The sequence below is a fragment of the Chaetodon trifascialis genome, chromosome 8, assembly GCF_039877785.1.
Source record: "Chaetodon trifascialis isolate fChaTrf1 chromosome 8, fChaTrf1.hap1, whole genome shotgun sequence".
In the NCBI taxonomy this organism is placed as follows: domain Eukaryota; kingdom Metazoa; phylum Chordata; class Actinopteri; order Chaetodontiformes; family Chaetodontidae; genus Chaetodon; species Chaetodon trifascialis.
In genome coordinates this window covers 26,116,156-26,141,874 of record NC_092063.1, presented here as the reverse complement: position 1 = coordinate 26,141,874, position 25,719 = coordinate 26,116,156, and the positions used below count along the sequence as shown (strand labels likewise).

At 39.6% G+C, this 25,719-nt stretch overlaps 1 protein-coding gene across 3 annotated transcripts in view; it reads right to left on the bottom strand.

Moving 5' to 3' along the window:
• The window catches only part of prkcz (protein kinase C, zeta), a 144,578-nt gene that overhangs the window by 59,472 nt on the left and 59,387 nt on the right, over positions 1 to 25,719 (bottom strand). For 2 of the 3 annotated variants that reach the window (XM_070969344.1, XM_070969346.1), the window contains one exon: positions 8,719 to 8,804. In XM_070969344.1, coding sequence (XP_070825445.1) covers positions 8,719 to 8,804 — 86 coding nt within the window. Of the gene's footprint in view, positions 1 to 8,718; positions 8,805 to 24,386; positions 24,734 to 25,719 lie in introns of those variants that run through there. The other variant, XM_070969345.1, reaches the window with a different exon arrangement.

The following is a 25,719-nucleotide window of genomic DNA, read 5'->3' as shown; positions in this document are numbered from 1 at the left end:
TTCACTGAAAACAGCTGCTTGCTGCTGCTGCAAATGAGGTTGATGAGAGCACTGAGATTGAACCAAATAGTCAAGTTGCAAGCCATGAAGGATGTTAAAAAGCTCCATAGAGCTGAGGGGAACTGCAGAGTTTGATATTTCTTAGTGGGTACTATGAATGATCCCTTTCACATGACAAATAGTTATTTGATCTACCTTAATATAAAAATATGGATTAGTGCAGATTTGAATGAAGAGGGCTGAAAACATGTCTATATTTCCAAGTTAAAGTATCAAAAACATTGGTAATGCTTTAAGTGTGCATTATTGCCTAATAATTTCTTGGAAATTTACTGGAAAGAATTATTGGAAAGAGTTCTGAGGCTCTTATTTAAGTTATCTCAGAATAATTGTGCTGGGTTGTTGATTTTGAGAGGAAATTCCTTGAAATAACTGCTCTACTTAAACCCAAGTAAAAATGAATTCATCATGTATTTGTCATTGGTTACTTAATGCCGAATTGCAGGTTTGTCTGTAGAGAAATTTTGCGTTTCTGCACATTCAACTAAGCTGCTGTGACAAAAAGACTCCACATTACATTAGTTTATAAATTAATTTAAATTATTTATTGGAAGTGCAACAATTGAACACCTTGTATGTCTCTATTTTACCTATAATTCATGTAAAAGAAATAATTTCCAAACAAAGTCTTAGCATACACACTTTACATAATGTCATCAGCAGTTATAAACATAATAAAATTAGGGGCTAACCACTGATGACTGCATTACGTTAAGTAGTTTAGCCTAGCCGATATAACTGCATCCTACCCGAACCCAAATATCATTTGACCTAGCCTGTCCCTCCCAACGGGTCTCATCAGGATCTGGTTGGGTGGTCACCCTCTAGTACCAAAGGTTAGTTTGCAGCTCAGTGTCCCTGGACATGAACAAATCTGTCACCAAAAATCTCATTGGAGACTTAACACTTGACAGGACGGCGTGTGTGTGCTTCAGTGTTTCGACAACATCTCCTCACAGGGTGTGCATGCTGACAGTGTAAAAGACAAAGAGCCCCAGTCAGTGCTCTGTTGCCATGGAAATGCTTCAGCAAGACTTCAAAGGATCCCTTCAGTCTGCCTCATCTAACTCTACATAGAGGTTAACACGTACATTTATGAATTAATCACACTTTTGCCTCGTTCCCTGCTCTCTTCCCCACACACCACATACAACCTGAGAGCAAGATAAGCAGAGAACTTTTGACAATGGCTGTCACTGCGTCAGGCTTCGGACAGCCTAGAAAACACCAAGGAGTACTATTAGTTATGCCTTTTATTCCACAGACGACATCTAGTCTCAGTGCCCTTCTACCCTCAGGATCTTTTCAGATTCTTTTTTATCAGAGATATATAAGCATTGCAAAAAATACTATGAGTCTACAGGCAAGCTAGCAGCTCTAGTAAGCTGTACTTGTTTTGACATAATGCTCTTATCAGCATGCTAACATGCTTACAGTGACAATGTCCAACACTGTAATATTTAGCAGGTATAACGCTTTCCCTGTTCGCCATATCAGTTTAGCAGGGTACCATGCTAACATTTGCTAACTATCTCTAATCACAAATACAAAGGTTCATGGGAATGTCAACAGTTTTGAATGTACTGATCATAAACCAAATACTGGACAAACTGAAGCCACTGGTGGTGCTCGAGAAAAAAGCCAGGGGATTACAACAATCGTCAGGAATCAATTTCTGGGGACCTTAAATATATTCACTAAACTCTCTAGGCTTCATGCTCAATTTCAAGGCAAGCCATATACTGTTAGCTGTTAAGATGCTTTAGTCTGGATGCAAGTGGTGGGCTGACCAACTAACAAACAATTAGACATACAGGGCCATACCAATAGCCGCTTAAAATCTAGGAAGCACAATGTCTTGGGATTGGCTTGAAAATTATAGACCAAGCCTAAAAACTAAAATTGGATGTATCTCTATCTCTACTTGTAATATGTAGTGATTACAAAGTTGATGAGACATAGGTTTCTTTTATTTTTGCTTTTGTTAACCACTCATCTATCCATAATGTTAATGATACTTGACACTGATAATGACATTGTAGCTTCCAGCAGATGCTATCTGTTGGTTGCTGTTATATGACTACATACAATTATACATGCTTCGTTTCTTACAAAAATATCCAAGAGTAAAAAGTTACTTTAAGACAGCAAATTGTACACTGTTGCAAAACAGCAAAGATTAAAAGGTTAAAAGGTTGAACTGTTTGCTGAAACTACAGCTCTTATTTTGCCAGTTAACATGCTTTGTTAAATCGATGAGTCTGAAAGAGGATACCAGGAAGCCCAAGGTATTCTGCGTTACTGGGAGACAGTCAGTATTTTACTCAATAGACATTGGTACATGTCAACATTAATGTAACCAGACAGATATGTGATTACCCAATAATGATCATCAATAAAGGATTTCTTGAAATGACAAATCTCGCTATTGCATTGACAAGAAATTCAACATCACTTTCAGTTAGTACTTAGCAAGTTGCTTTCCAAAATCTCAGAATGCAGAGGCACATTCAACAGCTATAGTTTCTGAATTAAAAAAAAACAACACTAGATTCTCCTTCAATATTACTAGCAAAGTAGTTACCCCAGAATATACCAAAAACAATGACCCTATGCCCATCAGGAATTGTTCTTAATCTTAAGAAGCATTACAATACAATATACTAAGATATTCAAACTTCACTTAGGGAAAGAAATCCCAGTTTCCACAGAGAAAAAAAAATATATAAAATTTGAAGGCACAGAAAAACATTCAACTCTATGAAGTACATTAAATTGATGGGCCTGGCACCAGAGCAACTGAGTCTGTCACTGACATCCGAGACCTTTGTGGACATCTGCCTACTGCTTAGTGCTGCAAGAAAGATGTAATCCCAGAATCCCAGTCTGCTCTACTCTGGGAATTTATTAACTCCAGTCTTCATTTCAAGAGTCTTCTGTTTGACATGATATGTAACACAGCAATCTTCCAGCCTGACCGGCACCTCACCACATTTTGACAACAAACTGAACAGTCCATCAGCCAGGACAATCATGAAGGACATGATTCTATCTGAGTGAATGTCATTTTGTCATCTGTACTCTACTACACATTACTGTAGGTGCCAGACTGATCAGACAGATAAGGAGTGCATCCTTCTTGGTATGTTTGTGATGGGGAGGGGCTGATTGTGGAGGTCCAGAGCCCTGCAGCTTGGGAATAAAGGGATGAGTAGATGAGAAAGGCTTAAATCGATTGACAGTCCTCCCTGCAGCCCAGCAGACAGCATTACAGATCATATGAGTGCCTGGAAACTGACTGGCCTAATATGCTGAGAAATGATGTGCCTTCTCTGACAAAGAAAACTCATCAGAGCAAACTGACCAGTGACATCTGCAGCAATCTGTGTAGTGATACACAGGATACTCCAAAATGCACCCAGGTTCAACCATATTATAACTGTCAGCATCCAATGAAGCATCCACAGAGTCAGAGACAAGACAAGCAACATTAATCATAAAACTAGGACAATAATGCGCACCCTTTGCTAAACATCACACAGACTTCCTCACTATTTGCTTGAGTTCAGCACATGTGTCCTGAGGGCTAAATCTGGCCCTATACTAAAATTATTCAGCCAAATGCACTAATTTAAAAAGTTGTGTTTTGAGACAGGATATGCCAGTGGAGAGAGAGTTATGATTGTGAATGTATTGTGGGAAAGAGTTCCAAAGTCATGGAGCAGAATGGCTGAGGGCTTTAGACCCCATGGTTATCACAAGGGTGGTGGTATAGTGAGTTGAATAACAGATGAGGATCTCAGAGGAGACAGTGGGTGTCATAACCCTGAAGCTGAATGCTGACTTTCTTAAAAATACAGCCAAAAGGTAGATGGTAAACAAAAAATAAAAGGAGGGCCAAAACAGAACTCTGGGGAACACCAATAACAACTGGAAAGGACTGTGATCTCACATTTTTTTTAACACAAAAGAGTGGGGCCAGAGAGATAATAAATAATAATAAATCTCTCTAGGTACTAATTACTACGTACGATGTTTACACTAAAAGTTGATGAACATCTACTAATCAACCCCCATGTGGAGAGCAAACAGATACTATTCCATATTCTGTGGCTTGCACTGAATCTTTCATTCCATTTATGTCAAAGTCTGTGGCAACTTTTATCAATGCAGTTATTATAGTTTTAATAAATAACAAGACCAAGAGTCTTCAGCCATGCTAGCATCTCTGTCAGTCTGTACTTGGGTGCAGTAGTGATTTGTGCAAAATTCTGATGTCAGCATGCTACATTGCTCACAATGACTATGCTAACATGCTGATGTTTAGCAGTTATAGTTCATAGTCACCATTTCAGTTCATTGTGTTAGCATGCTTACATTTTATAACTAGCACTCAAATTTTAAGCATTTAAGTAGGCAGCCCAAATGCAATTCAACTTGACTTTCAGTCAGTACATAGCAAGGGGCCTTCCAAAATCTCAGAATGCAGAGGCACATGCAACAGCTAGAGTTTCTAATGAAAAAAACAACTAATGTCACATCAAAATGCCCTAAAGCAATGCCTCTGTACCTCAAACCACTGGAACAACAATCCTCACCAAAATGACTGCACAAGATAGATCCTTCCATGCTAATATGCACAGGGACGTTTTACATTTAGATTTCACTTCAGGCAGTTGCTGGTAAAATAAATGATGTATTTAGTGGAAATGAAAAACAGCAACTAAACACAGTTTTGTAATGGTAATGGAATCCTATGGACGAGGAGACTGCAAATTAGTTCCAAGATCTACCAAATATTCACAGTTGCCAATTAGCACTAAAGACAGAACAAACTGGACACAGTGCTATCTAGCACGATATGAAAAATCTGAGGATTATCAAAGCCATTGGGACTCATCACCTGGTGACAATGACAGTAACTAATTTTGTCCAGATGCATTCAATTATGAAGATATTTCACTCAAAACTAAATGACTGAATCACCAAAATCTTAAGACTTCCTGGTCCAAGGCGTACACAAAATGTTATTTCAATCCATTGAAAATTTGTTGAGATTCAGTCTCAGAAAGTGGAGGACCAACCAACATTGCTGTCCTAGAGCTATACAGCTAAATACTAATAATTTTCAAACACTCAAATGGATTCAAAACATTCAGTCCTGTGTCTCCAACTGCATCTCTAAACCTCTGCTAACTATCATTCAAAGGAAAATATGTGTGTCCTGAGGATTACTGGAGACTGTTTGCCTGTGTCTACCTCACATTTCCTCTCATTCTGATAACACCTCTAGTCAGTGGTGAAGTAGAAATAAATATGTTCCCTGGCAAACAGCCAGCGAGGATGACTGAATTCTGCTTCATCACGTGGGAGACAGAGGCTAAACAGACCCCATTATGTCTAATGGGAGGGATCCACGCAAGCAGCTTTCTTCACTGCAACATCACCGGGAAATGGGGCGGGATGGAGAGAGATGGAGACAAACGAGTAGAAAGTGAGAGGAAGGAGAGAGATGGAGTGAGAGTAGGGAGGAGAAACCTGACCTACTTCTCCTTGGCTTATTTATATGCTGAGGACAACACAGAGAACCAACCAGAAGCCTGGAATCTGGCATAGCAACAACAGTCAGAAATTCCAGCCTGAATACCAACTGGTTTTATATATGTGTGTGTGTGTGTGTATATATATATATATATATAGATAGATAGATAGATAGATAGATAGATAGATAGATAGATAGATAGATAGATAGATAGATAGATAGATAGATATCTCTCTCTCTATATATATATATATATAGAGAGAGAGAGAGAGAGAGAGAGAGAGAGGGAAAGAGAGAGAGAGAGAGAGAAAGAGAGAGAGATAGAGAGAGAGATACTGCTGAGTTGTAAAAAAAAGTACAACCCTGTCTCCTAAAATGTATTATAAACTTGCAATAGCAGACCTGTTTTGAAATTTTGGAACTTGGAACTGTTTTGAAAAACTCACTTTTTTGTGGTTCTGTTAAAGCAACTCAAAGCACTTGGTTAAGGTTATGGAAAGATGGCGCTCTTTATCAAATACTGAAAAAGTCAATACTGACATAGAGCACGAAATTGGATGGAATGACTTTTAACATTTCAACATTTAACCAAAGCCAACCTCTTTCCTTTATAGAAACTGTTCAACAATTTGGGAAAAAAGTTTATTGGCTTTCTTTGACATGACATGATGAATGTCAATCTCATGTCTGTGTGTTAAGCACAAAATTGGAGTTAGCTTAGCTTGGCACAAGGCTGGAAGCAGAAGGAAACAGCTAGCCCTGCAAACTTTGGTCTCCAGTGTCAAAGTTTACACCAAACCTCTGTGCAAATGTCAAACATTCCGACTTGGAAAAAACTTTGCCAGAAAGTGTAAACCAGGCAAGAATTACTCAAAATATTTGGTAAAATATATAGTATTTCTACATATTTTATAGGAGACAGTGTTGAAAATGATCAGCTAAACAGGAACGAGGACATCGAAGCAGCATAAAGTAACAGAGCAGCCATTATGATGAATGCTTTCGCTGCAAGTGCTAATGTTCAGCTGTACACCAATATGTACTGATACAGTGTATCAGTTGTAATGACCACATCAAGGAGTAGATGCTGAAGGAAAGTGCTGATTCAGCAAGATGACAATGCACAAAGCTTATAGCTTATCCACTTACTGCTGAGCCATCAGCACCCATGGGACATGTTTCATACTAAGAATTCATTTACTTACAAGGAAAATGGTAACAGTGACAGTAGTGAAGATGAAACACATTTATTTTTATAACTTAAATAGTAAAGTCTTATTATTAATTTAAAGCGAATGGTGCAAAGCAGTACTTTTGCATCTTATTTCAAACACACAAAAACATTTTCACCAAGAATTGTTATGTTGCAAAAAAAATGCTTTTTGAACAAGGGACGACTGGAATAAATCTGTACTGTCCTGCTGTCTTTGAAAACTTACAAGTGTGTCACCAGCTGTCTGGAATTAATTAATTGTGTAAGTGTTGAATTACTGTATAAAGGAATGTCATAAATGTCATACCTTTGCATAATATGATCTGGCTAAAGATAATATACTTCACAAAAGGGGAGGCTACAACACACAGGTAAAGATTCAGCCTTGTTATAGCAGCAGTAGAACCTGATCTTCCTTCTTCCCCTTCAGAGAAAACACATTAGGTACTTGAGGCCTGAGTGAAATAGCATTAAGATCCTTCTTCTTCTGCAGCCCAGAGTGGCCATTGTGCATTACAGAGTAAGAAAGTCGTGTTTCAGGACGAGCAGCTGGAGCTCTTTAACATCTTGGCAGGCAGATGATGAAAACCCACATGTGCATTCATGTACCTGTGTGTGTGTGTGTGTGTGTGTGTGTGTGTGTGTGTGTGTGTGTGTGTGTGTGTGTGTGTGTGTGTGTGTGTGTGTGTGTGTGTGTGTGTCTTTGTGGGTGTGCGTAAACAAGCCACAACTAGGACACCATAAATTATGCATCAATATCCAGATAGCTTAGCTGGAGCGGTGACTTGATTACCTGTCATATATGATCTAGCGGCAGTATGTTTGTTGACGTACTGTACTGTGTTCTTCACACAGAAATCCACTCACACACTGCACAGATTTAGATACACAAACTAGAGGTGTGGGTAGGGTAAAAAATATGCTTATGAGTACTTTATTAAATAAAAGTAACTGACTGTTTCCTGGACAGGGAATGATCATCGACAGCCTGGAACAGATGCTACTAAACACACAGTGCAAAAGGACAGGATGACCCAGAGGACATCTACGGGCACTCAGAAAGTCTAAAAGTGTGTTAAATTTGACAGTACAAGTGTTGTTTTAGTTTCTTAAATTATATGTCACATGTCCAATCCTATCAACAGGAAAAAAATAAGAATTTCTAAAACACTTCCATTCTGATTATGGCTTATAAAAAGGGGAACATTAAGTGTAGCTATGTGATGGGACCAAACCCTGTATTGGAAAAGAACACTGAACCTACTAAACTGTGAGGGGAGAACTATGGCCCTACTTTAATTCCTAGAAAAGGAATTCAGCAAACCATGGTAAATACGAAAGAATTTTTCACCAGAAATCTTAAATTAAATTCCAGTTACTATCTTTTTACATCTGCATCTCACAGACATCATGAGCAGAAAAAGTTTACATTATCTGCTCATGAAGACCATGAGATGAGGTTGAAAACTCCAGAAAAGGCAAGTACGTCAATCCTCAGTGAAGATTTTTATATGTTTCGAGGGTCAAGAACAAACTTTCATTCTCCAACCCTATTTTCTTTTCATCACAGCTGCTTTACCGAATATGGAAGCCTGTTTTCACACTTTGAATCAGCAAAAGCAAAATTCAGAGTGAAAAAGTTAATTGTTTGTATTAATTCTAACTGCAGTAAGCACTCAAATATCTTGAAAACTCTTCAAACCAAACTTCACCTTATTATAAAGCACTGGTCTAATATAATTATAAAAATGTCCTATGTCCCTGTGACACCAAGTCTGTCATAATTCCAGTATTCCCACTGAAGACAGACTCAATTAACTAAACTGACTGAAGCATTGTTCAGGCATTAGTGCATGTACTCCCCAGTTGGGAGTGGGTATTATTGAGGTTTGAAGACACTCACCCTGTTAAAGCGCTTGGCCTGGAAGAGGTGTCCGTTGACTCGGTAGAGTTTCCTCCATCTTCTGGCCCCACGGCGATAGATCGATTCTAGGAGAGAGAGGAAACAGTTGTAGAGTAGCAGCATGGTGAGGGACTAATGGGGAGGGGGATGGAGGTACGCTCAACTACAGAGGAGAAAGATGGAGAGGAGGGGAAGAGATGTAGTAATAGAAAAGAGTGAAAGCTGAGGTCCTGAGGCTCGTCCTTCATGTGAAGTCTGAGTTCAAGTGAGGGGAAGACAACCATCAGGTTTCTCTAGGATGTATACGCATGCTCACACACAGTATATACACACACACACACACACACACACACACACACACACACACACACACACACACACACACACCCAAAGTGCCTGCCTCCTTCTCCACTCCCTCCCTCACCAGTTTACTCTCGTCTTTCACCTTCTCCCTTCATCTTCCTCCCTCTCTCCTTGCTTCTTCCTCTATCCCTGCTTTTCTTGTACTCCTGGTGATGAATCGACTCATTGGTGTCTTTTATTCAGATGAGACCATGAAGGTGTAGCTATTTATAATAAGATCATGTAGTCAGCTATTAATAAACTGCAGGGCATAAACATGCGCCTAGCAGTGTGCTAAAACTGGGAGGTTCTGTCCTCACATCAAACAACCTTTCTCTGCACTCTATCAAAAGGTTTACTGGGATTGATTTTGGCCTGCTGAAAGACACCTAGCAGACACAAAGAGATGATTAAGAACCTGACAATTCTCATTTAAACCTCATTAACAATATTGAGAAACATGGATCAAATATCAATGTGCTATGTTATGTATATACAGTCACAGTATGTTGCTATAACATCATCAGCAGTTGTAATAGTCATTTGTATTGTTTTTGGAAGGTACTAAAATATAATGTTCGCGCAGGTCAGCCAATACATTTTTTGTAACAGGGTTGTTTAGTTTTTGTCAAGGTGCACACTCCTCACTGCATTCCACTGCACTGACATTTCTGCACTGATCATTTTGTTACCAGGTTAAAAATATCAGAATGTTGTACTTGAAACAAATCCTCTGATACCACACTCATCCCGTGTGCGTGGATAGAGATTGAATGTGGTTCTGTTTGGGGTGGTGCTCTAGTTTCTGCATGGTCTGGTGTTTTCTTTGGACCTAGTCTGGGTTTTAAGAAAGGCTCAGAGTGACCATGAGTTTACAAAGCATTCTGGATGTTCTTCTGTTCCCTGGGTTTCGCCTCATGTTTGCTTTTTTCAGCCCAGTGGTGCAAGGTTCAAATCCTGAAGTGAGAGGAAGTACCGAGCGCACAGTCTATGACAGCCAGTTTAATGTTATGCATCTCCCACTTTGAGAAACACGTTTTCATTCACTGAGTCCAGGTGATCTGAAGAGTGGCTTGTATTGTAAGCTGTTCTTGCCAGATACACAAGCTCCATTTATGATTAATGAAGGATAGAGTGAATCCATATACAATTAGAAGCCATGTTTTTACAACATTGCATTTTTAACATTTGAGCAGCCAAAGGTGTTGCAGTCAACAAATCAAATACAATCTCTTATGGAATTTTTAGGTCAACTACTGCATTGTTCAGCAATATGTCTCCTGCTACTTCAAATTATAGAGCTAGAATTACATTATACAACAGTATCAATGGCTTACAGATCCAAATTTGCTTAAATTGTCATTTTGAATCCCATATAATTCACATGAGGACAGTTTAACAACCAGTGAACTAAAAGTTCTGCAACCTTTGGGCAGTGGGTGTGTCACCCCCCAGAAAAATTTCCTTCCAAAACCAGAGTTAATCTGAAATTTGTTTTCATCCGCTGGTGAGCACTGAAAAAGAGGAAGGGGATGAAGAGCGACGCAGACTTGGCCTGTTTTCTGTTGGTCGTGTGCCGGCGGTTAACTTAAATGATACAAAAGGTAACTGCCAACTCCTGCATAGTATATCTTTGAGTGCGTTTCTGGGACAAACTCTCCGGTTCTGCCAACCAAATACGCTGGCCCACAATCCAATCTGTCAAGTCCAGGGGCTGTCACAAAGGGTATGATGAACACAATTACAATTTGTATAACCACCATGCATCATGTCTATTGTTCATATTACTTAGTCATGGTCCAGTTCTATCCCAGTGTGCAGATAAGATCTACATTCAGCATATGAAATGATCACTCAACAAGTATTATAGGCAGCCATTACATTTCTATTAGCAGTAGGACATGCTGATTTCAGGGTGTTACATTAGATGTAGCTTAAAAAGAAAACATTTTAATTTGATGTACACCCACAGTAAAAGGTAGTGGACATCAAGAGGAGATGAGTAACGCACTATGACGACACATTAATAGATTTGATGCATATGATGCATGTGCTAGAGTTTGATAAAAAAAAATTACTATAGAACAATGTTTTTTTATGGGAAGCTCTAGCTCTAGCTCTGATTCACATGAGACATTTGTCCCTGGACACCATTAGCTCCATCTGAACCCATCTGAACGATTGTGATTGTACTGCGTCTACAAGGAAAGTTTAGTTGTCCAGTTTTCTCAAGGCTGTTTCATAAAGTTTGGAGACCTGCAAGTAACCTGCAAATAAAGGTCAAAACCAGTGATGCAAACATGGAGATATCCTGACCTTTAAATGCTATCACAAAGCAACCCTATATAATAGCATCTTTCATCAGACCCTCTTTGCCTGGTAAATGTCCATATCTTTCATCGGCCACACCCTCAGTTTGGACCACAGACTTTCTGATAAAAATGTAAAGCCCAAGCTGAGATAACTGATGACATCATCTCGGTTTTCTCAGAGTTTGCAGAGCGCCTCCTCGTCCTTTACACAGGCTGAATAGTTTGACTTTCCAAGTTGGTGCAGTGCTTTGAAAGGTCACGGTGTTGTTCATATGCAAAAGCAGCAACACTTAATCCAGTTTTAGGTGTTGACTGATAAATCCGCTGCTATACAAATCAAAAAAGTATCAGTCATTTTAAATGTGTTGCCTTATGCTGTTTGCTACAAAAAATAACCATAGCATGATGTGAACTGGTTGGCTGAGCCACATCAGGCGTTGCCCTCCTGACTCCCACTAATTATTCACTAGCTGCGCTCCCAGTAGCGCCCCATGTCTGTACTGGTTTTCCAGTCTGGTTGGTTGATACGATGTTGGGTGCGGCTGTGATGTCCTCCTCCACTCACTCATTTTTTGCCTCTGTTGCTATGGTAGCCACAGCCCACGATATACCAGCTATTATTAGTTAGCAGTGAGGATGTCATTGTCTGAAAATAAAAGTGAATCTTAACAAATTTCCCCTTGTTCTTCTCTGAAAGCTGATTCTACCATTTTGCAGAATCCTGTTCAACATACAGTGAAACAGATTTGCTGTTCACGTCATGAGGAATGGAAACAGAGCCGTTAAATTTTCATGCCCTGGGGTGAACTCTTGTTCTAGATGGTTTTAATAGGGGACTTTGCATAGTCAATGTTTGATCTAAGAATCTGTTCTTCTTTCTTTCTTTTTGCCTAGAAAGTACAATACTGATATTATATGTTGCCTTTTTTGGCAATACTGATGAGCAGAGTCTGGTCCCAGCCAACTTTTAAATTGTGTTCATCTCTGTATGCAAAGAGGCCATCACTGAGAGATTTAATCATAGTACCAGACACATGGTACATGTACTCACTGAGGATGAAGGAGCAACACAATCGCAATACCTAACATTACCACAGAGGCCCCTGTTGTCTTGAATGCACACGCTATACCTATACATTCTGCCTATTTTTTGCATTGGGGTGAATGTTTTTGTGATTCTGCTACCTTTTGATCACTCTGTCTGATTCAGGGCAGTAGAGATCAGAGTGAAATGAGCAGATGGGAGACACAAAGAGGCTGTGCTCTTTGGGGACTCGTCTGTGAATTCCCCCTAATCCTGTTAACTCAAGGCCTCTAAAGGAAAGTGCTGCCTGCCTTGGAGGATCACTATGGTGTGTTTCCATAGTTACCCAGTATTTTGTGCCCCATGCCCATACTAGTGGAAGAGTGGGGGAGTTGGAGGGGAAGGAAGGTGTAGCTGCACACATTTACATTTCTCAGTGCCCACATCAGATGCTAAATACACTGTATGTGATTGAATAATTAACTGCAGCAGATGTTTTTGCAAAAGTGGTAAATTGCAACACTTAGCTCAGAGTGTTTATGAATAGATGAGTGGTTACACAGAAGTTTAAATACATGACTCAGTGTTTTCCTCTTAAATCTATATTTGGCTGCCATATAGTGGTGAACATTCCATTAATAATCTTGTCTATTTAGAGCAGGGGTGAGGAACCTCCTTGCCATCTCCAGGCCATATACAGCCTGAGAGACCGTTTGATGCGGCCACAAAGCAATTCAGAAATGCAAAAAGCAATTACTTTTATCTGTGATAAAGAAAATCATATCTAGGGCTGCAACGATTAGTCGACGTTGTCGACAAAAATCGATAACAGAAATAGTTGACAATGAATTCCATTGTCGACTATTGTCGCCAGACGCGTTTTTCCAACAGAGTGAGGCATCTCACTTGATTATAATCTCTGCCGAGAGTCGATCATGCGCAATAGCGTCTCTGTCTCTGAGCGGTAACATACGGAAATGGCAGTGTCAACAGGTACGCGTACCAAAACTTCTAAAGTTTGGGAGCATTTTAGCCTGGATACGGCGAATAAAAAGACTACTTTCAAGGTTTGCAAAGCAGACCTTGCGTATCATGGCAGTACCTCGGTGATGCACGAACATTTAAAGAGAAAGCACGTCGGGCAGTTGAACGAACCGGAGTCTGACTCGCCTCGGTAAGATTAAAGTAACATTCAAGCTAATACGGTTTTTATCCGCTCCCAGAAGAGAGCAAGTCTCACACGAGACCATGTTGATATGCTGACTTTTCTTAGTATGAATAAACTGAACGACATAGCCTGAGCCTCATGTTGATTTTAAACCTGGTTTGTCCACCATGACAGGTTTGTGTCCAGGTTATATCACTCAGTCCATGTTTACAACTTGAATATGGACAACTCTGAATGCTTATTTTCAGCCGTGTATCTACAAACGTCAGTTGTTAAAACCGTTAGATTTCAGACTGTTGAGAAAGAATTGTAAAGTTCTTTTGCAACAGACTGTGCAGTTGACCACTGAATGTACTTCACAAAATGCACATAATATTTGTTTTATTTACTGTTCTACTGCTGCTAATGAGCCTGTTCTTGGTTTACAGGAAAAAAAAAATGTTTACTTGATTTTAATTTATTATTTATTATTTATTTATTTGCCTGTCCCTAAAAACAGACAAAAAAAGACAGAGGTTTATTTATTTATGGATTTATGTCTCTACTGACTGAGCACTGTGCCTAATTGGTTTTAGACAGGACATTTTTATTTAATTTTTGTACGAATCCGCAGTATGTTCAATAAAAGATGTATTTTTCATTGTACCCATCTTTCTTGTGTTTATTATCATTTGCCACATAATTAAATCAACTTCATGCTAAATTTAAAAAAAAATTAATAATTATCCGATTAGTCGACTAATCGTTTCAATAGTCGGTGACTAGTCGACTATTAAAATAGTCGTTAGTTGCAGCCCTAATCATATCAAATAGTAAATTAACACCTTCTTCTGAGTGGTCCCTGAGCACAACATATTAAGTTGACATCAAATCAAAGCATCATGGTGTCTGTCAGAAAAACAAAAGCAGATACAGAATGTTGTGCTCTCCAAGAGAAATGGACAAACTTTTTTTTGTAGTTGTTGGACGTAAAGGCAGTTAGTTTGTGGGAACGAGCTAGCAGTGATGACAAAAGCTAATCTCAAGAGTCATTACAGCAACAAACACTGCATGAAAAGTAGTATTTCCGTCAATTATCATCACTGTAAATTGCCGTAGAAGTTCTCTCTCAGCCCCTGTGACCATGAGGTGTTAAAATACAAATGGAAATGCTGCAAGCTATACAAACGCAAATTGGGATTGTGTGTGTGTGTGTGTGTGTGTGTGTGTGTGTGTGTGTGTGTGTGTGTGTGTGTGTGTGTGTGTGTGTTTAATTTAATGTAAATCATTAAATTTTAGGGTGCAGACTGAGGATAGGGTTATGGGTTAGGTAAGGTTAGGTTAGATATAGGGTTAGGAACAGGCAAATAGTGGTTATGGTTATGGTTAGGGTTAGGGTAAGGCTCCAGGAAATGAATGTAAGTCTATGTAATGTCCCCACAAGTGATATAAACACAAAATGTGTGTGTGTGTGTGTGTGTGTGTGTGTGTGTGTGTGTTCTGTGCCTACAGAATACAGACAAAGATTTTTTCTTTTTCATGAGGATTTAAAATTGTGTTTAAATAATTTTATAGGTTACATACAGGATAAGTGTCCTGACCCTCAAAAGCCTTTCATTTTCCACTTAAATCCACTAAATCAAATTGTGAAAATGAAAGCATCTACAGTTCTTAGACACGTCACAATTTTTCGCATTTTGCCACCACAACACCAGATGAACAATGCTTGTGTGATTAGCTTGCAAAATTCCAGCAGAGTAAGTCCACTGATTATTCTTTAAGTAGGAATAAAAAGGGAACACACCAAAGTAACTTTTCTTTTTTTAATTTTCGATGATGTCAGTTTAAAGAAGTTTACATGTTTTCTAAAATGTGCGGGTACAAAACTAGAAAATTAAAATACCTAGCAAAATCACAGCATGTTTTTCTTTCTACGCAACAAAAATTGTCTCGCTAGAAATTCCCCGAGCGCGACCTCGCATATGATTGGACGCCTCCTCTGACGCAATGACGTTGGCAGAAAACGACCTCGGCGCATCTGTGAACGCGAATGGAGTTTGGATCAGAAAAGCTACGTTTCGGGTCCTGCTAAACTTCAACTCTGTTCATGCAATGGCCGGACGTCGTCTTCAGTTCAGCCCAGAAGACACTCCTCTGCGACGAGTGGACGGCCTGGCTGCGGAGTGATCATATCCAGAAAGTCCAAACAATTTAGAGAAGAGACTGCTGAGCGCCTTCAGTGGATTGTCTCGGCTGCTAACGCAGCTAATCGCGCAATTGGCGAGGAGACTGGCCGTGATAAAAGCCAGACTGCTCGCTCTGGAGGAGCCGCCCCGACCGAACTGAAGCTGTGGAGATGAAGAGACGGGTGCATAAGTTGCAGTAAGTAACGTTAGCATTTAATACTACATTGTGCAGTTTTTAGGCAGCCAAACTGCCAAACTGGATGAGCTGCAAGGACATATGGACTTGGATAAAGTTAATGGTCTTAAGCAGAGTTTGGATTCCCAACAACCAGTTTTCACAGACCACATTCTGATAGAGACTGTGTTATGAAGCCAAGTTTTGTGGTGAAGAGATTTAGTGAAGGAGTACCTTGTTGCTGCTGCAGAGCGGCCAGCACCGGACAAAGTAAAATCTGCCTGTCAGCAGTTTGTCCTGAACAATTCATAGTGATGAAGAGAAAACCTGACATGGAAATGTGTTTGAGCATAAACATCTCTCGTAGCACATGTTCGATCTACAGTGGCCCACATCAGGGTGTCTCACACAAGCTAAACAACGCTTAAAAGTCTCCTCAGGAAATCCAACCAACCCTGCCATTGGTTGGTTGGAGTTCCTGTACAGTGCTACACACAGTAAAAGTCGCACTAGGCGTGTGCCAATTGGCAGTTGAAGGACAACTGAATGGATGATCAACTATTGTTTTTTTCCTACATCGATATTAAGGCAGTTTGAAGTTTCAATTGACAGAAAATCAGAAATAAGATGAATCTGTGCCCTACTCTGCATTTGGAGATGTTTCGAGTGGAGTGGCATGTCCACCCGCTGAGCCCCATTAATCAGCACAAATGACGAGTGAATTTCAAATCCTTAATTACAAAGCAGTCTGCACCTCACATTGCTGTTCTCCAAATGCCTGCTCTCCAAAACTTTGCTCTGCGTTCCATAGGAGTAGTTAACGTTATGGATATGATTTGGATTGTGACATTAAAGATAAGATAATAATGTGAAACAGAACATGATGTGATGTGATGTGATGTGATGTGATGTGATGTGATGTGATGTGATATTGTAAACTTGGTTATAAATTAAAAATGCATGCCAAAATAATGGTCTTATGTAGACAGTAAAATTAACAGTTTGATAATATAATAAGCAGAAATCAACTAAGATCAACATAGCCTACATAACAAGTGTATAATCTTTTTTCGTACTATATGTAAACTGACTGCAAACTGACTATAATTTTGCTTAAAATTTTGGAAATAGATGAATACTTTTTAATAAAAACAACATCAATCCAAAGAAAAACAATTATTTACACGATTGAGGGAAGTAAAGTTGAGCAGCTCTTGCTCTGTTGGTACAGGGAGTCTCCAGAAAAAATTAGAGGAGACAAGCTCTTGTATTAAGTGATGAAAACTTGCAGAGACAGGGGTCAGGCTTTTAACATAATTTTGAGTTTTTGAAGGGAGGTACACTTAGGAGGAAACAGGGTGTTAAGTTGCTCAAACCAAAGAGTTGAATCTTCACACGTCCATGTTGTGACTAGCAGCTGAGACGCGACCCGGAACCTGAGTCTGGCCGGGTTCAAGTCTATCAGGTTGGGTCTGGTCCTGCTGGGTCCTACAGGTCTTCTAAATATACACTGCCTGGCCAAAAAAAAAAGTCGCCACTTGGATATAACAGATGAAGTGATGCACCCATCATGCCTAGTGCCTACTGTACATGCCTGTGGGGGCAGTGCTATGATCTGGGGTTGCTGCAGTTGGTCAGGTCTGGGTTCAGCAACATTATGTGCGCAAAGAATGAGGTCAGCCGACTACATGAGTGACCAGGTTATTCCATCGATGGATTTTTTCTTCCCTGATGGCACAGGCATATTCCAAGATGACAATGCCAGGATTCATCAGGCTCACCTTATGAAAGAGTGGTTGAGGGAGCATGAGACATCATTTTCACACATGGATTGGCCACCACATAGTCCAGACCTTAACCCCATTGAGAATCTTTTGGGATGTGCTGGAGAAGGCTTTGCGTAGTGGTCTGACTCTCCCATCATCAATACAAGATTTGGTGAAAAATTAATGCGACACTGGACAAAAATAAATCTTGTGACACTGCAGAAGCTTGTCGAAACAATGCCACAGCGAATGCATGCCGTGATCAAAGCTAGAGGCGATAAAAGATGATAAATGATAAAAAGGGAATTATTCAAATCTGCATGTCTGTTCACATGCTGAAATTCAGTGTTTTGACTGTGAATAAAAATTCACTTAACTTGAGGTTTGCGTTAACAGTCGGGGTATTCTTTTGAAAGTGAAGCACTGAGAATGATTAAATATTGAGATCTTGTCTGATGTCGATGAATTTGTGAAGACCACTTGTGCTTTCTTTGAAGCCTGAGCTAAAGCAGGCTTCACATTTACCACAAACAACTGTAGCTTCAAAGAACAAACCAAGTTTTAAATAACAATAGCTCGACTTCACTCATGGCCTCGGGTGTGCCAGGAACACAGCTTCAGATGAGGTTGGTGTGTGTGTGAAGTGTGAACTCACACACCAAATTAAATTCAAGTGAGGAAGAGTGCTGCTGTAGGGAAGTGACAGAAGTACTATATATAGAGCCAAAGGCATGCAGCAAAGCGCAGGTAATGTTAAATCTGAGGTTAACGGGAATATGAGCACAAAGAAACAAAGAGGGATTATATGATGACCCCTAAACTCTCTTCAAAATCAGTTCCTGCTGTCGCACTGTGACTCATCATGATACTCATACTCATCACAATACTGACTCAAAAGTCGGTCAATGTCAACCACAACAGCCCTGGCCTCATCTATTCTTTCATGTTTTACCCATGATAATCGGATTATCAATTCCAACACAGACAATGACACCCTTTTGAATCCCCTCTGGTTACAGCACATGTTATTCCTTACTGCATCAATTAAAAAACAATTTCTGGATCAGGGGGTTGGATCAGTTCTTAGATACATCTTGCAAGGAGTGTCCTCACAGCCTGAAGATGATGTGAAGCAGAAACACAGCTGCCTCCAACATGTGCTTGCAACACACCACTTGCACTTGACTAACAGACCTTCAAAGAGCTGACCTGTTACAACATCCCCCTCTGGAGAACAATAAGTGTTGCATTGCCCTATTTTTCTGCTTAGGTGCCAGAATAAGAGTAAGAAAGGCATAGACTAAATGAACAAAGCAGACAAGTGAAACAGTTTCTCAGATGACGAATGCAAACACAATACTACACCTCCAGATGCAAAGGCCAATATTTGAAGTCCTGCCATTTTGTCCATGGAAGGTATAAAGAAGAGTAGACGGCCTGCTGGTGTTATACTGTGGCTGATAAGGGGAACTGTGTCACAGGAGAACAGGGTGGTACTACCAAATCTCTCCAGGACAGGACATTTATGAAAGCTTGACTCATTTCCAGACATTGTTCTTCTCACTCACAGCAAAGTAGCAACACACAAGTTGCTACCAACACGTGCACCCTCCCTAAAATACCCAATAACAAAAAAAAGAAGAAAGAAAGCACAAGGCCTCAAGACTGGGAACAAAATGCATGCTTTCAATGAGTTCTTGAGGAATCAGCAGCAATCAGCAGTGTGTGACTGCACACATTTCTCAATGAAGGGTCTATAAATGTTCCTATCAGGGTATGAAGAACCTGTCAACTTTTGCAAAGTGTCAAGCTATTTTCTGGACACGCTGTTCCTGCTGCCAATTGTTAAGGGCCATTATATACAGCAAGCAGTCAAGGTTATTACAGGCTTCCAAAGAAGCTGAGAGGCATCACTGCGACAGCCATGAGACCTCTGTGATAGGGGATGCTCAATAGTGGCATGACTAATTTTGTTAGTCTGACTCTGACTGAATTAATAAAATTACAAAAGACATCCAATTTAAAAGATGGGATTACTGAAATTTGTTCTGGATTTAAGACCATAGGGGTTTTCTGGAGGGGTGAGTGTAGGAGGCAGACGTGGGATTCCCTGGACTGTATGTAGAGTCGGTGTCACAGTTTGATGAGTCAGCCGCTCTGGGTGACACCATGGCAACAGATTTATCACCATGTTACGTCCACATCCATATGAGACCACTGAAAGCGGAGGTGTGGATGAGAACACAAACTGTAACAAGCTCGGCAACATGTGGAATCAGTTTTTCCATTAAAGTGGACATTGAGTCCAATATCAACTAAGAGAAACGAGAAATGCTAATATGCACTAACTTTGTGAGAAACGTCGTGCTGATCAGAGGAAATGTGTGATGCAGTAGTGCACAACAAAGTGTACAACAACCGACTCTACATACAGTCCAGGGAATCCCTACTGCATCTCACATTTCCTCTGATCAGCACGACGTTTCTCAAATGCTGTTTCACTATTTGTCAAACTTGAATACAATGACGCATGACAATACTGGATATTATTGTATTTACTGATGAATCTGCATCCAGACTGAAAATGTGTTTTGTTCTTCCCTCTGCAAGCTCCAGAACCCTTCTCTTTAAAATCATTATGTGTTTTTAATTTCCTGGTGTTAACCCACATTAGTTAAAGTGGGCCACTACTGAAGATCCTCGTGTAGTTCTTCACTCAAACACTACAGCAATGCTTTCTGTCTTCATATTTGCCATCTTCACAGCACAGACTTTATCTGTCTGTTAATTCCCTTGTCTCTGGTCATTATACCACACTGTATGTTTGCATGATCATTATAATGTGACTCTATTGTCTGCTCTAAAATAACACTGTAGTTTAACTACAATATTACATGCAAGTATTAAAGTGACACCTCCTTTACTAATCTCCTTACACTCATATGTTCAGGTATTTGATCTAAACACTGCCTCCAACAACAACACTTGAAACAGCTCAAGGTTTTTCTAAGACCATAAAGGCTCTCATATAATCAGACATCAATGTGTCTTCTGTGATGTGGCCACGACCTTCTTGCTTCTCTGAAGGATTTATAGGGGACTGGTTTTGAATACGCCATTCTTTAAATACTTATAGAAGCATAACATTGTTCTGTAGGTTTGGAATTCCTCAGAGTGCTGTAAACCTTGTTTTTACAGGAAGGCAAGAAGTCGACTGAATGAAGTAGACTTTAGCACAGTGTGACCTGATCATGAAAAATTTAGGCCTATACACCAAAGAAAATCTAGGACATGGTCTTTGCAAACATAAGCATTTATAGAAACTATATTAAAGGTTTGTGGCAAGCTTAGCATTCAGTCAGCATATTCACTTTCATTCCATCTGTGTGTGTGTGTGTGTGTGTGTGTGTGTGTGTGTGTGTGTGTGTGTGTGTGTGTGTGTGTGTGTGTGTGTGTGTGTGTGTGTGTGTGTGTGTGTGTGTGTGTGTGTGTGTGTATTGTCAGGCCTGTGCCAGGGTCACCAATTGATCATGTCCTAAATTACCTTGCATTTTAGTTTAACAGCCTGGTGCTGCCAGAGTTGCCAAAGGCAGAAAGCAGCAATTTTTGTTCGTACTCATCTACTCTAAACACACACATAGACACTAAGTAAAAGCTGTGCATTGATTTGGGAAAGCCAGTCTCATCAGTGCAGTTATATAATCAGCTGGAGCATCTATGCAACAGCTGCAGTTATCTAACCTGTACTTCCTCATGTGTGCATGAAACATGCAGGGACTCACACAAAAAACATTAAATTGACTAAATGAAAACAACTAGAATTGCTTTTACCAGAATTCTACCAGCCTCAAAAAAAACCTGGCTGCTTTCCACAAATCTCATTTTTTGTTCCAAAATATTTCGAGAACTCAATCAGACCACTGAACATTTCAATGAAAATGCCAACCTACATTAAAAACTGTTGAACACTGAATTTAAGAAAAAGTAAGCACAGTTCTGCCTGTGAGTTTGGATAGTTTAGGAGAAAAATGGCAAAGCTTGCTGAGCAGCCACCATGCTGTTCCAGTTTGGAAATCAGAAACAAAGACCACAGAGAGCACGCTGAGTTCATCCAATAAAATCTGAGAAAAGGGAGGCTTATCAACCATCTATTGAGCAGTGTACGTCAGTCTCCAGATAATTCATCCATGTTCATGCCAGACTGCAATGAGAGAGGAGGAAATTATGTGATGGCTATGAGAAGTCAGTCTTTCACTGGTTGTTCATTTATCTGGCTGAATGTGGAGACAAAATACTTCTGTCTGTCCCTCTCATGTCAACTTGACAAGTGGAGTGGTTTAATACCCTCCAGTCTACCGTAAGTGACAATCAACCATAAATAAATACGAGAAATATCTGATATATTGTTTGGATTTCCAAACAAGGCCACAAATGATTTTATATTCAGTTCTTTTTTCTATCTGTTGATTTTTACACTGTTCTTTGCCCCTTTAGTCTGTGTGTACATTTCTACATGCAGGTATTTTAGCAATGCAACTAACAATTATTTTTACTGATTCATCTATTGACTTTTTTCAAAAGTGATTTAGTCAATAGCATGTCAGAAAGAATGACAAATTCTTTTCTTTCCAAAGTTATTCCATTTTGAAACAGAGAAAACCAAACCAATCTTCACATTTTTAAGCCTACATCCACCACATTTTTGGAAATCAAGGAGTTTACATTCTACAGTAAGAATTTTATGCCAACAAAAATGTAGAAAGCATTTAGTATTTCCCACTAACAGTGCTGAGAAGAATTTGAGACAGCATTTGGATGTTCAGGTTTCAAGAAAAACAATACCACTGACCAGTTGAGTAAATACATGAAATATGACAAAGGTAAATAGTAAAAGATTTTTGAGACTTACTACAGTATGTCTCTGATTTCCACCCACAACACAGACTACCCAGACTCTGAGACTCCTCTGTGCTGTGGGTTCATGACCTCAGCGTTTCTAAAACCTTTGCTATGGCCCTGTTTCTGAGGTAATCTCTTGATTTTAAACCTACAATATTTTTGTTGCCCTTTCTATTGAAAACCAGCTACTTGTGTTGTTTACTGTTAAGGTGAAATAATTATAAATAATTAGAATATAATAAATAATAATTAATAATCATCAGTTACTCAACTGATGGAAAATGAATTCTTGACTACGTTGACCATAAATGAACTCATTAGCTGCTTTTAGCTATTTTATATTACTGTAAATGAATCTCTTTAGGGTGTTTCGACTGTTGGTCAGAGAAACAAGACATTTGAGAGTTTTGATTTTTGTCAAAACTCTCAAATATGACAAGTGAGCAAAACTCATACGTTGATGGAGACCATTAGATGTGGTTGTGGTTCTAAAAAGTTTAAATTGAATACAATTAAATAAACTGACCATGAGTTAAGATTTTGTTTGTTTGTTTGTTTTTTAAACATCACATTCAAATTGAGGATGATTTCTTGCTCGTTCAAAAAAATTGTCATTGGTATTTTAGAAACTCATATTGGAAACTGGGGTGTTTTTTTACTTGCCATTTCCACCAACCTTTTCTAGTGCATGTGAAAATACACTGATGAAAACAGCTTATGTTTGAGTCAAACATTAGAACTGCAGTTGTGAGAACAATACTTTCCATTCAAGACGAGCGGAACAGTGCGTTCTTAGTGATTTGGAGTGAGAGGCAGTCAATGAGGAGAACCACTGTAAAAGCCAACTGACGACGTAATGAGGACTGTTCCCGCCTGTTCACTTTGAAAGAACAACAGCTAATGAGGAGTCTCCAAGACTCATCTGACCAATGGTGTAACTTCATCACTCAGTAAGTTGGGGACAGACCTTTGTGTTTATAGGGCTGATGCCGTCTTGGTGCAGTCCAGTCAAAATAAGTTCGTACTACACACATCAAGTGCAGTATATACAGTATTTAATCTTGGTTCTATGATCGAGCTCTCAAACCCAATTTACTCTATGAGAGTTGTTAAAAAAATAAATGCATGATTGTAATAAAAATATGTAATACAGTAGCAATACACAGACTATTTTCTACCCAAGTATAGTGTTGCTTCAGACTGCTGAAAATGGTTAACAAAAGCCACACACTCAACACTGTTACTAGTCACTTCCCCAAGGAGACAGATAGACCGAGGATTTTAAATAGGTTACATAGATCCCAATCAGCAGCTCTCATGGTACTGAGCAGAACCAACAGGCACAAGTTGTGAGGGCTGACAGTATGCAGCTGACAGAGGACAGACTCACATGCTCCCATCAAGGAAATACAGAGGATCTTCAATTTAGATGCAGCTGCAGATGTGAGGGTGAAAGACAAGTCTGTTACTGTGGAGTCTGACCTTGTGGAAAATGGATCTAGTTCATGATCTGTGTGGATTTAAACCATAGGGTGCATACAACAAGACAGCAATGCCAGTCATTTTCATGATTATGTTAAAAACAACAAACACATTTCATTGAAGTAACCTATTTCCTTCACTGAGTGAATACTAATTATGTCAATGCTGGAAAAAGGGCAAACCAGTTCACCTCAATTCACTTCATGCAATATCTCTTATGAGTCTGACATGCTCTCAGGTTGACTGTCTACAGTATTGCTGCACAGATCTCAGATGGCCTGACATCATCTGAATCCCAGTGACAGAATCATCCATGCTGACCCCAGATCCCCTACCTTTGACTCGAAGGTAGAAAAGCAGTGTGAGCAGCATCCCTCCTGCTGAACGTTACCGCTTCCTCCTCGCCTTCACAGCTTGGATCTCATGGTTGTCTCCTGCACCTGCTCTGCTACTCCTCTCCTCATCTTGCCTTTCTCCTCCTGCTCTCACCGAACAGCTTTGCTCATGTCTCTGTGGTGCTCTCTCTTCCCCCTCCCTCCTTTTCTTATTTGCTTTCATTTCCCTCCAGGCTGCTTCTCGTCATCTTCCTATTACACCACGCACACCTCAAGTAGTATTCATCAGATGATGTCTATGAAAACATGCACAAATTCTTCCTGTGCTTGTGCATCAAATGTTCCACACTAAACAGGGATCGGACCACATGATTGAGGCTTTTCACACGAACCTGCTGTCTGATCCACATTGCAATTGCACCATTTCACCCACAAGATGGCAGAAGTAGCACTGAATGCAGCAGCAACATCCTCAACACACAACAAATTTGAACCTAAATTTAAACCTTGTAGACTATTTTTACTGATTGTGCTGTGTCTTATTGGAGCACACCCTAGATGACAGCTGCACTTTCCTAGAGACCTGTCTCTGGATGGATTTGTAGCACTCTTTATAGCACAGCTCTGAGTGCTACAGTACATCACCTATAGACAGTCTTTGACAGATATTCCCTTTCTATTGATGTTTCTGAATCCTATTTTAAGACAAAATTCCCCCAATAAATTGGCTGGGTCAATATATCGTTTGATATCAGCTTATTGCAAATAAATCCTGTTGATGTATTTGTCAAACCTGGTTTGAGGTCACATCAAACAGGCTCTTCATTATAAAGTTTGTCCACCAGAGAGCAACAACAAGTTTATTGCTCAACTCAGTATCTCAGTTGCTGCTCAGTATGTACCTTGGTCATATTCTTAAAAAACACAAATCTAAGGGACCTGTATCATATATTAGATACCATTATGAGAGGATTAACAGGAAATGCAGGCATCAGCTTGTAGTTGAGAACAACCTTGGTTTCTGGAAAAGCCCAGCCTCAAAAAGTCAACAGTCTTTTGGGAGAAAAGGCTTTCTTCTCTGCTTATTTTTACTAACTGAGTTGGAACTAAACCTTTAAGTAACATAGCAGTTGTCTTATCCGACATGAATGTATGTATGTTTGTTTATGTTTTGTGTTTATGTAAAAAAAAAAAAAAAAATGTATTATTGGTCAATATATCATCAGATTTTTAAAATTCGCCAATATCCATATCAGTATCAGCCACAAAAATCCATTATTAGAAGAAAAAATTGAATCCAGAAGATGCAAAGTTCATGCCTTAGATGACGGAA